Source organism: Myotis davidii, unplaced genomic scaffold (assembly GCF_000327345.1).
Source record: "Myotis davidii unplaced genomic scaffold, ASM32734v1 scaffold1734, whole genome shotgun sequence".
Taxonomy (NCBI): domain Eukaryota; kingdom Metazoa; phylum Chordata; class Mammalia; order Chiroptera; family Vespertilionidae; genus Myotis; species Myotis davidii.
In genome coordinates this window covers 63566-77606 of record NW_006285052.1, presented here as the reverse complement: position 1 = coordinate 77606, position 14041 = coordinate 63566, and the positions used below count along the sequence as shown (strand labels likewise).

The following is a 14041-nucleotide window of genomic DNA, read 5'->3' as shown; positions in this document are numbered from 1 at the left end:
CAGCCCTCGCGATTATCCACTTACAATGTGCGCGCTGGGGGTCTGCTGTACCCTGGTTTGATCCCAAGGGGCGTTTCCTTCCCTCCCTCCCTCTTCACACCAGGGCTACTTCCCCTTCCCCACCCCCCTCTCCCCCAGGGGGAGCCAGTGGGAGCTCAGCAGGGACAGGCCAGACAAGCTACCTGCACTGGGCACCTGCTCCAGGACAAGTCATTAGACAATCAAACCATTGCACCGGCTCCCAGACCTGGTGATCACACCTGTCTAAACCCTCTGCTTAGCACCTACCGAAATCCAGGAGCAGGCATGGCATGAATGGTGAAAGCACGCCCCCTACCCTCATGGCGCCTATAATCTAGTGGGGAAGTCAGACAATAAAACCACACCTGTCTAAACCCTCTGCTTAGCACCTACTGTGCTCCAGGAGCAGGCACGACGTCAATGGTGAAAGCACACTCCCTACCCTCATGGTGAAAGCACACTCCCTACCCTCATGGCGCCTATAATCTAGTGGGAAAGTCAGACAATAAAACCTGGAGAGAGAGAGAGAGAGAGAGAGAGAGAGACGAAGAACAAGTGCCAAAGAAGAACAGAATAGGAGAATGCTAACTCGGGAGCTTTAAAAGCTAGAGTAGATTCTTGGGAGAAGGAACCTGTGAGCTGAGCACTGGAGGATGAGTAGGAAATACGCCCCTCCTCCCCCACCTGGCAACATCAGTCTTGGGTACCAAGTGCTCCGGGCCATGCTGAGGGGGAATCCTCGGGCCCCTACCATGGGGAGGCACTTCTCACTCCAGCCCCCTGTGGAATGTCCCCCAGAGTCCCTGCTACACCTCCCAGGAGCTCCCGCCCCCACCACACCTCCCAGGTAATAACACCCTCCCTCTTGGGGAACCTGTTCTTCTAACCAAGGCCCTGCCCTCAGCCAGCCCTGCCCAGCAGAACCTGCTGGACCAGAAACACACCTGTCCCACTGCTGTGTGACTGAGCCTCTGGGAAATATGTACCTTCCCCAGAGCAGCCTCATCCTTGGCCTTCTGCCCCCCCCTCTAACCCCTCCCCCCTGCACCCCTGCATTCCTGGCAGCCCTGGGACAGGTAGGGCTTGATTGGGGGGCCGAGTGAAGCCGATTGGTGCGAGTCCCAGCCCCCTTGCCCCACTGTTACTCCCACGCTGCCATATTCTAGATCAAAAGAGGGAGGCAAAGACAGGGCCAGCCACAGCCACAGAAGGGCAGGCAGAGGGGAGATGAGGAGCACTGAGGGGCAGCAGGTGAGGCAGCCTGAGAGGAAGAATGTGAGAGATGGCAAGAGGTGCGAGGGAGCCAGAGGCAGAGACAGAGGCGCTGAATGGGGCCTGAGATGTGGGCAGAAAGCCAGGGAGACAGAGGAAGAGCCAGTGGGCACAGGGAGAAGGTGGGCAGGGGCTTCCGGGGAAAACCTTCCCTGATGGGCCTGCTGCCACTGCTGCCTCCAGGCTGCGGTTACCGGTTACCACGGTTACCAGTTCCAGGTGAGAAGGTCACAGAAACCTTTGATGGGAGTGGGGGAACCTGGGCCCCGGAGAGGGTCTTCCCTCAAGTCCCAAACTGATGTGAGGGCCCGGGAGAGCGGGAGTGGTGGATGGCCTGGAATTAGGATGGGACTGGCCTGTGAGAAATCTGACAGGCCACAGTGGTGGGTGGGTTTCAGGCAGCCTGCAGACACCTGGGATTCTCCACTCGGTGACCAATGTCCCAAGAACAGCTGGGGGAAGAACTGCCTCTGCTCACCCCACCCTGCGGGGGGTGGATCTTACCCCTCCATTGTGCAGACACATCGGTGACCCCCCGTGATCCAGGCCTGCGATGGACCTGGGGATACAGTGACCAGGAAGGTGCAGGCACAGCCTTGAAGTCCAGGTCTGGAGGAGGATGTGCGACCAGAAGGCCCAGGCCAAGTCCATGGGCACCCAGGGGAGGGGGCATCATTTCCAGTCTGGAGGAGCAGGAAGCCTTCAGGAAGGGCTCCTGGTGGAGTTGGAGAGGCCCAGAGGGAGGTGGGACAGTGTGGGCCACGGCCCCAATACTGGCAAGCCCAGGGGGTAAGCCGGTGAATTGCCCACTTGGGCTCACTCTGCGGAAAAGGGGGGGTTGGAGTGAGAGGTGGAGAGATCTAAATGCTGCTAAGATGGTTTACTTCATTCTGCCATAAAGGAGGGGCCATAAAGCACCTTTGACCAGCAGGGTGCTAGGAAGTGTGCCGTGCCCAGAATCTGAGAGTTCCTCCCTTTCCTTAGCTCACTGGTGAACTTGAGCAGGCCGTCTGTGCCCTTTGGGTGGGTTTTTCTGTAAAATAGGGGGCTTACCCAGGTTAGTGTTCTATTCTGGAACCAAAGAAAATTCATTTGGCATCATTTGGTTTTTCAAGCTTATGATTGTGAAAAACAACTGACAAGATGAGCTCTAGACACACACACACACACACACACACACACACACACACACACACACACACACCCTGACGGGCGCCCTGACACCTGCCTAACCTGTGGCCCCGCAGGCTGCCCCCTGCTCATATCACGGTTAGCATTCATCCTGCCAAACTCCCCCAGGGCAGCTGAGACCGGTGCCCACGAAGGCAAATCCTTCCACCCACAGGAGACTTGTAGCAACAATCACAACAATAGCAACAACAGTAACAATACCTCTATTGACTTTAATGAAACCACTATTCTAGGCCAACTGAAAATTCTAAGACCCTAACACATTTAATTCACTTCATCCTCATAACAACCCTCTGGGGCAGGGCGGTGAGGCCGAGTTCAACACTTTAAATGATTAAGGGGACCTGGGCAAGATCTCTTTACACGAATGAGGCAGAAGAGGCAGCAGTGAGGCTGTGTGCTGAGTTTACTTTGACTGTGTCTTTAAGACCAGTAAAAAGTGCATAACTTTGAGAGGACAGTATTGCAGACCATGCAGTGTTGTTGGTTTGAGGAGGCCTTGCTGAGTGCTGATGGAGGCGGAGAGTTCACGGCTTCCTTGACCAAAGCCTGCGGGGCCCTCACTGTTTGAAGTGAGGCCAGGTGCTGATGATGTTGTACAAAGCCTTCCCAGGAGATAGGACCTGGCTAACATCACTGTGCCCCACCAGCAGGTAGTTGGGAGCCAGGTGCCCCTGGTCCACCGCACACTGGATCAGGCTCTGGGCCGCCTCCAGCGCTGCGGCGTTGGGTGGCTTTTCTGCAAAACACATACCCCACCAATCATCAGAGCCTTGCTTAGGGCAGGGGCAAGCATCTGCATTCCAACCTCCCTCTGCCCAACCCCCACGCCCCACCATAGCCGACAAATTCATCTGTGGCAGCCAGGCACAGAGAGAAAACAGGGTCACTGTGTTCCCTGATTCCTCTTTGCAAAGCTTCTTCTGGAAGGTTCAGAACTGCGCTGGGTGAGAACCACGGCACAGCACACCACCTCTCCACAGGCACCGTGAGGCAGACAGGGCACCACTCACTGTCCTCACTCTGCCATAGCAGGCAGTGATGCTCCTCAACACTGTTTCCATGGTTACCAAGGAAGAGGATGCATTTGCTGACTGAGCCATATAAGTACCAAAGTTTGCGAAAGATTATGTTCTAGGGCAGTGATGGCGAACCTTTTGAGCTCGGCGTGTCAGCATTTGGAAAAACCCTAACTTAACTCTGGTGCCGTGTCACATATAGATATTTTTTGATCTTTGCAACCATAGTAAAACAAAGACTTATATTTTTGATATTTATTTTATATATTTAAATGCCATTTAACAAAGATAAATCAACCAAAAAAAAAATGAGTTCGCATGTCACCTCTGACACGCGGGTCATAGGTTCGCCATCACTGTTCTAGGGCATGGTTATAAAGACAGATGGAACTGGGGATGGGGATGGGTGGATTTGGGGGAAACTTTCTGTCCGGGAGGGACTCCTGGGTGACCTGCATCCTGTGTTGAGTTCCTGAAAGCTAAAATTTGTCCCTGACATTGTCCGGCACCACAAGGTTGCCTCCCCCCACCTCCCCCCCATGCTCCCCGGACATTCCACAGGAGGTTTCATTGCCCGAACCCCTCTGCCCCATGCTCACACCTTACCTACAAAGTTGCCTATGAAGGCAATTCCTAGGGCGATATCGTTGTATCCGTAGGTGTGAGAGCCTTGGATAGTCCAGCCAACGCCTTCATACACACCGCCATCCTGGCCCACCAGGAAGCTAGGAGAGGGCAAAGAAAAACGGAGAAAGTCACTCTTGGAAGAAGAATTGGCTTCATTTACTCCTTGAATCATTCATTCATTCTCCCGTTCATTTATCAAATGTTGACTAAACATTTCGTATGTGCCAATGTGCACAGAGACAAAACAGAGAAGCAAAAACCAAAAGACAATCACAATCTCTGAACCTGAGAAGTGAGGTCAGACCGTGACAAGCAATAACAACAGCCACTTCAGTCCCCCGCTGTGACATGGCCGTTCTCCCCACAATGCCACGGAATCTGACCTCCCCAAGGTGACCAGTGACCGCCTCAACGCTAGTACCATGGAAGCGTATTTTTGATCCAGATTACACTGACCCACGTCACCACTCTCTTCTTGAAATGCCCTCTTCTCTGAGAATTTGCAAAAGCTGTTGTGATTACGTCATAGATGAATGATTGCAATTTGTCATCCTCTAACCTTACATCCCTTCTATGAAATTCCAAGGCATCTCCTATTTCTGCTCTTCCATTAGCTCAATGTGTTTTTTATGATAGATCCGGCGTTAAAGGGACAAAGAGAGAACATTCTGATTTCACTCTCTCTCTTCAAGTAGATATGGTATCGTTTTCCCAGTTGTAGAGATGAGGCTAAAGAGGCCCAGAGAGGTTAAAAGATCCCATGTGTATAAAGTGGAGTAACAGAACCAGAGGCATTGCAGGGTTCTAACTTCAGAGGGAGCAAGTTGGGGTTGGGCCAGATGGAGGAAGAGGCTGAGCAGGGCCTGTGTCTCTCAGTGTGGGAAGGGGATACGTAAAAAGGCACAACCCTTCAATGGTCTTCCATGAGGGTCTCACAGTTTTGCTTTTATCACTATTGCTTCTAACGTCTTCTTTTCAGAGTCTTCCCTAGAGGAGAATATTCCAGGAGAGATAGCTAACCCTTAGCCATGTCTGAATGATAGCCCAGAGTCTTGCACAAATAAAAGACACTGCCTTATGTAAAGCCCCTGGTACAAAGGAAGGGCTCAGTAATGTCGGTTCCTCCCCCAGCCTGCCTTCCTGCAGCCTTCACCCCACTTACTGATATCCAATGTCACAGAAGTCCAATCTGTCCATGTGGTAGGACTGTATGTCTCGGATGCGAGTCTGGCAGTCCGCGGATGTGTTGCAGGTCGTCCCAGCCGTGTGGATGATGATGACGTATTTGGCTGGGAGGCTCATTTGAGGGCAGTGTGTCTCTCTGGCTTCCCACGCTGACCGTGGGATGATGCTGGGGCAAGCTGTGGTGAGGTGAGAAACCAAGACCATGGATGGGTGGAGGTGGTAGAGGGCATAGAAGGGATAAAAGATGATGGAAAAAATAAATTTAAATTAAATTTGGGAAAAAAACACCCCATAACGACAACAAAAACAAGGCCGTGAGAATGCTCCTGTGCCCACACGTGGACAATCACACCACTGCAGGCTGGGCTGCTCCTCGGTCTCCCCACCCTCCGGCACCAGGGGAATATCCTAACATGCGTTCAACTGGGGGGCTCGGGAAAAGGCCACACAGGGATTGTCTGGGTCAAGGGGCTGCAGCCAATGGACAGAGGCAAAAATCTACAGGTTCTGATTAAACTATGGAAACCAGTGTGTGAGCAGAAGGGGAAGAGACATTGATCGCAGCGTCATGGCCATTTTGTTCAAAAAACAAAGTGTACCTCCATGCTTGAATATGCACTGAGAATACATGCTGGTGCGTGTGCTTTTTATGTAACAGGACCAATATGCAGAAATCAGCATCTCTGAACTGATCACATGTATATGAAAGTATTTTGAAATCTATAAAGAACTACAAATGTGAAGAGATTATCATTACTGAAGATAGCATTTGTCTGAAAGCAAGGAAAACTTTATTTAGAGATGTACAATTCAAAAAAAAATAACAAAAATATCCTTGTCCTGGCTGGGTGGCTCAGTTGATTAGAGTGTCATCCCAAACGTGGAAAGGTTGGGGGTTTGATTCCCAATCAGGACACACACCTAGGTTGCGAGTTTGATCCCAGGTCAGGACATGTATGGGAGGCAACCAATCGATGTTTCTCACATTGATGTTTCTCTCTCTCAATCAATCAATCAATCAAACATATCCTTGAGTGAAGAGTAATATCCTATATAATAAAAGCCTAATATGCTAAGTGCCTGGTCGTTAGTCGGCTGTTCAACCAATCAAAGCATAATATGCTAATAATATGCGAAGGCCACTCAACCACTCATTATGACATGCACTGAACACCAGGGGGCAGACGCTTTGATTGGTAGGTTAGCTTGCTGCAGGGGTCTGGCCGATCAGGACTGAGCAAGATGGGCCAGACATTCCCTGGAGCCCTCCTGCGATCCCTCCCCAGCTGGTCAACCTCCTGCATCCCTCCCTGGCCCCAGTCATGCACTGGTGGGTTCCCTCAGCCTGGCCCACTAGTGCACAAATTTGTGCACTGGGCCTCTAATATACAGTATATATATATATATATATATATCCTTGAGTCCAAGAAAAGATCCACTCTAGCAGAGAATGTGCTAAGCTATTGAAAGTGCTTATTATTTATACTGGTTTTAGGCTGCTACTTGCTCATTCCAAAATAAGGTTATGATTTTTATTATCCAGTTTCTTGAAATATTCACTCTGATGTCAGCATAATCTGTGAAGTCAGGTTTTTTTCAATGCTGTGGTCATGTTGCAAGTTGGCTGAGTTTTGCATTTAGAAAGGGGTGTGTGTGTGTGTGTGTGTGTGTGTGTGTGTATTCACATAGTATACACAAATATATATACATGTTTGCTGCCCCATGACCATGCTTTGTTTTTCTCCATAGCCTTCCTGCCACCTGACATCATATGCATTTTACTTGTGAATTTCTTCATTTTGGGTCTGTCTTCACTGAAATGTGAAGCTGTCTGTTTTGTTCATGGTTGTATCCTCAGTACCTAGAAGAGTGTCTGGTATTCAGTAAATACCTGTTGATGGAGTGAAAATGTGTGTACACATACTGGTGTCAAGAATGGCCCCATGGCCATATCATTCCAGTGGGAAGGAGAGGAGGTCAGGAAGGTACCCTCTCAGAACTTTCTGGATCTCGGCATGAGGTGTTCTGGGTCCCAAGAAATCGATGAACACCAACAGGAAAAACAACCTTCCCTGGTGTCTGGGTGTCACTGGGAGGGGGAGGAGGTGGGATGGAGGACCTCACCTTTCTGGGGCATTGCTGGCTGCTGATAGGCCAGGCACATCTCTTCCTTCAAGAGAAGTGGCTGAATATACCAGGGGGACAGGTGTCCCTTCCGGATGGCGTAGAAGATCAGGTCCTCTGCGGCTGATAAGGCGGCCGGGCTGGGACTGTGGCCTGAAAAAGGATGACATGGATCACCAAATTGTCAGCAAGAGACTCCAGTCTGGTCTAGATCTGGAGGGAGGGCGAGGTTACCACCTGAGCCTGAATAACTGATGGATGGGAAGAGAGGAAACTGGTCCAGTAGCTAGGACAGCGGTACTAAGAGGCAAAGAACTACTTGGACACCTGCTGGAGGCCAAGTTTGTGACCTCTTTCAAGGGCCAAACTAAGACTTGTATCCACTCCATCTCTAGGTGGAAGCGTTGGGAGGCAATACAATCTACATGCAAAGAGAGGCCCACCTGACCAGGTCAGGTACACCTCGCGTGGAGAAAAGTGTGACAGTACTTACTTAGCAGCTCCCACAATCATGCATGTGGCAACTGCTCTTCTCACCCGTTCACTCATATAATTCTCACAGAAACACCTCTGCGGTCCATGCTGTGACTTCATCTACTAGCTCTCCACTCCACCGGCCCTGCACTCTCCTGTTTTGCAGGGTAAACACCTACAAAGGACATTCCTCAGACTTCCTTGCCTGCCTGCTTCTTGGTGGGTCCTCCCACAGGGAGCACTGGAGGAAGAGAGAAGAAGGCTTGCTTTTCTGCCTCTGTGCAGGCTCAGTGTCACACAACCTCAGACACCGAGGTGAAGGCAACACTGTGAGCTCACTAGTGGCGTCAGCAACCTCACAGAGTGCAGACCAGGGAAGTGGAAGAGGACACAAAGGACGCCGCACCATCGAGTCCAAGTGAGGAAAGGACTTCGGGAGAGTGTGGTGGAGGCTGAAAAGACAGGCGTGCGGGGAACGTTTGAGATCTTGCTCCCTAGCAGAGGTGGTCAGTTGGTGTGTGTGAAATTCTATAAAAAATTTTTTAAAAAAAGAGAAAGAAAAGAGGAGTGTGGAGACGATGGAGCAAAGGAAGAGTATAGATAACTCTCCAGCAGAGGGTCCAGGGGAGGACTGTTACCTTCCTTGGTGCCAAAGAAGGCGAGGCCCAGGGAGACGTTGTTGTAGCCCTGGGTGTGCAAACCCTGGATATTCCAGCCGAGACCTTCATACACCCTGCCATCGTCCCCAATCAGGAAGCTGCCAGGCAAGGACACGTGGATTGAATGGCCAATACCGGTCACAGGAACCCTCTCACCCATCCTCAGAAGGAGGGGCAGCTGTGTTTTAATAGTTTGTATTTATTTTATTTAAAGCAACACGAAAGGGAAGATGGTAGAAGAGAGAAGAGCCAGTCCGAGTCTCTTACTAGAGTAACTTAACTTGAGTGTGGCTCTTACTTGTAGGCCAAGTCGCACCAGCCTTTGGTGTAGACGGAATGGGCCTGAAGGCTCCGTAGCTTCTCGCTGCAAACGTTCTGCTCCTGGCACTCCATCCCCGTGAGCTGCTGTGTGATGACATAGGCCACAGGTGGGGTCAGCTGGGCCCAGCAAGTCTGAGATCTCGCTCCCCACTCCTTGCGGGAAACAATGGTGGGGGCATCTGCAGAGGGAACGAAAGGATGGCATGCTGCAGCTCTTACCCAGTTCCCCTGGCCCGCTGCCCACACCACCCTCATCCTCCTGTTTCAGGGCCTCTCCTGCCCTATGATGGGGGGACAGGCCCTGGATGAGGCCTTCGCCACCCACAGCCTCCCCTTGGCATCTCCATAGTCTGTTTAGGCTAAAAACATCCCTTATTGGACTCTGTATTCAGCGTGGAAGTCGGGTTGCTTTGTTCTCCAAACACTGGCTTCTTGGGCTTCCCTGGAGGCTATCCACCCTTAACTCCTCTCTGGCCGGCTTCACCCTCCCCCTGCAGAAAGCAGTCCCAGCAACACTCGCACCCAACCCTAGTCCTGAGCTGCCTTCTCTTAAAGGCCTCACGTGGATGCCTAGGGTGCGCTGTCCTCACTGGCACTGCTCGTGACTCTGTGTCTCTGATTGTGTCTTTGGTCTGTCCCTCCCCCACAAAGTGACTCTTAGGAAAGTCCGCCACTGCCCTCAAACTAGGGAGCCCCAGGTCCAGAGCGCCAGGAAGCCCCAATGAGCATCAGGTATGTAGCTTCCTCTCTTTCAAATGAAAAGTCACTGCGGGCAGGGCTGTGAGAGGCCCACTAGGCCCCCAGGTCCCCTGAGGCTCCCTGTCTGTGTCCATCTTGGGGACTCCAGGAGCTCTCTGAGGGGCAGGGGGTCTCCACCCTACTGCTGAGAGCTGGGAACAGGGGCCTGGTCTCTTCCCCAGGTCTTCTCTCCTGCCCGGACCTCACCTTTGCCTGAGGGCTCAAGTCCTCCATGCCACTCCTTGGTGAATGCCCCTCTTGGGACTCCACCCCACCCACCCACCAGCCGCAGTGAAGTCCTGAGAAACATTCCGGACACCTAAGAAACCCCAGTCAACCCCAAGTCAGCTCACCATTGCGACCCTTGCGAATGAGCTGTGAGATGCCCACAAACAGGTCCACAAGCCGCTCTGACACTTCTCTGGTTTGGGTTTCATTCCAGGACAACTGAGGGGAATACCCTACAAAGGAACATTGTGCTTGGTGCTGGTTCTCAGAGAACACCTGGACCACCCCAGAGGCATGGGCTCTGCCCCCCCCACCCCCTAACCCCCCCCAGCCCCCTCTCCCCTTCCTCCCAACCTTCCACAGTCCCCCTTCTCAGTCTCCCCAACTCTCCTGACTTCCTCCAGGAAACAAGGCAGAAATCTCTCAGGCCTCTCACATCTGCCCCAGTGAGGCCTTCAGGTTCCCACCCTCCCCTAACCCTCCCCCTTTCCAGGGGCTCTGCAGTCTCTCCATCCCCTTATCTGAGTGGCTCAGCTTTTACTAGTTCACCTGCTTACCTATTAATAAATCAGAATCACACACACACACACACACACACACACACACACACACACACAACCTATTGGTCCAGGCAAGGTTCTAGAAATATAGAAAATTTCCAACTGCTGTGACTGCCCTCACAAACTAGATGTTTTCTATAGGATTAATTGAGGGTTAGTCATTACAAACATGCCTCATCCCCTCTGCCTGGCTAGCATCTGAGGTCATGGGAACAGTAAACACTAGAACCAGCAACGTCACCAACATCACCTCCCACAGGCCAGCTCTGAAGGTTACCAAGCATTTTCAAGGGCACTGTCGGATTTGTGGCTTAAAACAACTTTATAAGATAAAGCAACTTAGCTACTTCTTCTACACAGATGAGAAACTAAAGCTCGGAGAAATTAAATGACTTGTCTAAGATGATACAGATTTTAAGCCATGGACTTGGATTCTGACCCAAGCTGCCTGCCTCCATAGCCATGTTCATAGCCACTACACTCTGCAGCCTCCCCAGAGTTGTCAGACGACCATGGACAGATGCCCTTGTCACTGCCACAGTGTGGCCTGTTTCTCTGTCTATAAGACAAGGTCAGTAAGGGTCTCCACCGAGGCTGAGATCCTGCTCTTCTGTAAAGTCACCCCCATGACCGTGACGCTGAAGATGAGGTGTGCTGGGCAGGCTGGGGAGACTGAGAACCAGAGCCCATCTCAGCAGGGAGGAGGGACCAGAGCCGAGCTCGAAAGGGGAACATAGGACTGGTGGGGAAGCATGATAAACCTGGAGAGGACAATTTGCAGGTGAAACCAGCTGGGGCTTATGCCAAAAGCACTTCTGACCCCACGAAAAAACGTACCCCAGGCCTGGAGACTCAGAGCCGAGAAGACAAGCAGCCACAGCAGCATCCCCACGTGGTCCCGGAACACCAATGAGAAGATTGTGGACCACGGACCTGGGAAAGACACTGACGGTTAATCCAACCGCTCTCACTCTTCAAGTGGGGGACACCATTGCATGGTGCTCTGTCTGCCTCCCAGGCCAGCACCTGGCCAGGCTTCTCATGGTCCCCAACACAGGGCCTGACCTTCAGCTGGGGCTCAGGAAAGGTGAGGGCACCAATACCTCTGTCTAGCCACCATCCTCACCCACCACCTGTGACCCTGGGAGCTTCTGATCCCTCAGGGGAGCACAGTGCCTCATCGTAGGCTTTCCAGTAGAGACAATAACAGTTTCTAAAACCCTTCAGTAGCTGTAGATGTTTTTACATCTAGTTCTGTGATTTTATATTTAACCAGAGACCCCGTGCATGGATTTGTGCACTGGTGGGGTCCCTCAGCCTGGCCTGTGCCCCCTCTCAATCTGGGACCCTTCAAGGGATGTAGTAGTGCACCAAGCAGCAGGCAGCCTGGGAGGAGCCCGAGCCTGGGCTGGATGCCATGCTGCTCCTACACATCCTGGCCCCACTGTGCCTGCCACTGCGGAGGTGGGAGAGGCTTGCTCTGCCGCAGCTGCACTTGCCAGCTGTGAGCCCAGAGTCTAGCGCCCTTTGTCAGCTGAGCAGTGCTCTCACTATGGGAGTGCACTGACCACCAGGGGGCAGCTCCTGCGTTGAATGTCTGCCCCCTGGTGGTCAGTGCACATCATAGCGACCGATCATTCAGTCGTTCGGTCGCTTAGACTTTTATATATATAGATCCTTAAAAGTTCCTATAAGATCTTATTAACCCCACTTTTATAAGTGAACACAATGAGGATCAGAAGCAGAAACCTATAAGTAGGGGTAGGACTGGCTTCATCTCTAGCTCTATTTAAGAGTCAGAGGTATGGGGTACTTCACCCCCCAAAATTCTGACAGATGCTAATTACAGTAACAATTACCACTTACTGATCACATCCTATGTTCCAGGTATTTTGTAAAGACTCCACAGACATTTCATTAAATTTCCTCACAGTGCCCTACAATACCCACTCTTACCATCAGGAAACTAGGCCTCAGAAAAGGAGGCAAGTGAGACATAATACATACAGATTCAGGGCTAGAGAGAAAGAGAAGGATTTTGTGTAGCGGTAAACCCAGGACCCACAGCCAATAGAGAAAATTTTCTTTTTAGGAGAAAGGATTCAAGAGGGGAGGGAGATCAAGGCATCTTTCTTCACTCTGTTAACATTTTAACCTGATAGAGTCCGGATCCTTCCAAGAAAGAACACTCACACCCACACACAGAAATACCTGGGATCTCATGCAGCTCAGGGTGCAGGCGGCTCACCCCTTATTGGCTGGCAGCTCCTCTCTTTCGGGCTTGACCTCTGCCCTGCCCTCCTTCAGCAGCTGCCTCCTCTGCCCTTCACTCTCCCTTCATTAGAGAGCTCTCCTCCTGGGGAGGGAGCCTGGGGCTCTGGCCTCCTGGAGAGAAGGAAAGCTAGGTCCCTATTGAAAGTGGAGAGAAGGGCAGAGTTCTGAGGCTCCGAGCTTGCTCCCTCCACAGCACTGAGAAGGACTGGGGAAGCCAGACTTGGTTGAGAGAAGGGACCCGCCCTGTGAATAAGCCAGGTGCCTCCTCCCTGGGAAAGAGCATGATTGCCCAAGCTCCCTGGCTCCTTCCTCACCCCAGCCCTCAGGAAGCCAGCCCACTGGGGATGCCCATGGGCCCTGGGAGTCCTGTCCCACATCTGGGAACTTCCTGCCCTGTGTATAGATCTGAAATGGGTCAGCGTTGGGAAATGAGAATAACGCAGTGAATGATTACTTCTCAAATAACCGCCCATGAAGTTACAAAGTCATGCTTGGCTAAAGGACCTGTTCACATTTCCTGATAGACCAATGGATTCTAATTTGACAGAGTACAAAGGATTCATTGATATGGTTTCAGATGCCACATTGCACCTAACCTTTAAGAAATCTCCGCTTGTTGAGTTTGGGGGAATTATAAAAAATCATATCCATGATGATATTTAAAGACTATCTTACCTAATAATAGACAAACATGCAAATTGACCGTACCTTCGCTATGCCCACCAGCCAATCAGATGAGTATGCAAATTAACCAAACAAAGATGGCAGTTAATTTGCATATGTAGGCGCCCAGCAGCTATTTGGAGCCTGCAATCAGAGCTGAGAGGTCCCCTTCCCAGGCCTAACACCTTGAGGAGTTAGGCCTGGGCAGGGGTGGAGCTGGCGATGGCGGGGAGCAGGGGCGGAGCCGGTGATTGCGGGAGCTGGGGGTCTCCTGCCCAGGCCTAACGCCTCGGTCAGAGGCATTAGGCCTGGACAGGGACGGAGCCAGCAATGGCGGGAGCTGGAGGTCCCCTGCCCAGGCCTAATGACTTGTCCACAGGCATTAGGCCTGGGCAGGGGTGGAGCGGGAGGTCACAGAGAGCTGGGGGTTCCCTACCCAGGCCTAACGCCTCGGTCAGTGGCATTAGGCCTGGGCAGGGGCGGAGCCGGCAATCGCAGGGAGCTGGGGGACCCCTGCCCAGGCCTAACACCTTGGCTAGAGGTGTTAGGCCTGGGCAGGGGTGGAGCCTGCAACCGCGGGGAGCTAGCGGTCCCCTGCCCAGGCCTAACGCCTCGGCCAGAGGCGTTAGGCCTGGGCAGGGGCAGAGCGGGAGATCGCAGGGAGCTGGGAGTCCCCCGCCCAGGC

The 14041-nt window shown here is 52.1% G+C and overlaps 1 protein-coding gene across 5 annotated transcripts in view; it reads right to left on the bottom strand.

The window, feature by feature from the left end:
- Nucleotides 1–2676: 2676 nt before the first annotated feature.
- Nucleotides 2677–14041, bottom strand: part of LOC102774630 (peptidoglycan recognition protein 3) — a 14511-nt gene continuing 3146 nt past the window's right edge. Inside the window, exons 1-9 of one of the 5 annotated variants that reach the window (XM_015558632.1) lie at nt 12631–12908; nt 11257–11352; nt 9985–10092; nt 8871–9072; nt 8552–8670; nt 7440–7592; nt 5293–5494; nt 4110–4228; nt 2677–3223 (exon numbers count right to left, since the gene is read on the bottom strand). In XM_015558632.1, the coding sequence (XP_015414118.1) occupies nt 3045–3223; nt 4110–4228; nt 5293–5494; nt 7440–7592; nt 8552–8670; nt 8871–9072; nt 9985–10092; nt 11257–11305 (1131 nt within the window). In that variant the 5' untranslated portion in view covers nt 11306–11352; nt 12631–12908 and the 3' untranslated portion in view covers nt 2677–3044. Of the gene's footprint in view, nt 3224–4109; nt 4229–5292; nt 5495–7439; nt 7593–8551; nt 8671–8870; nt 9073–9984; nt 10093–11256; nt 11353–12630; nt 12909–14041 lie in introns of those variants that run through there. The other 4 variants (XM_006755585.2, XM_015558633.1, XM_015558634.1 and 1 more) reach the window with 4 other exon arrangements.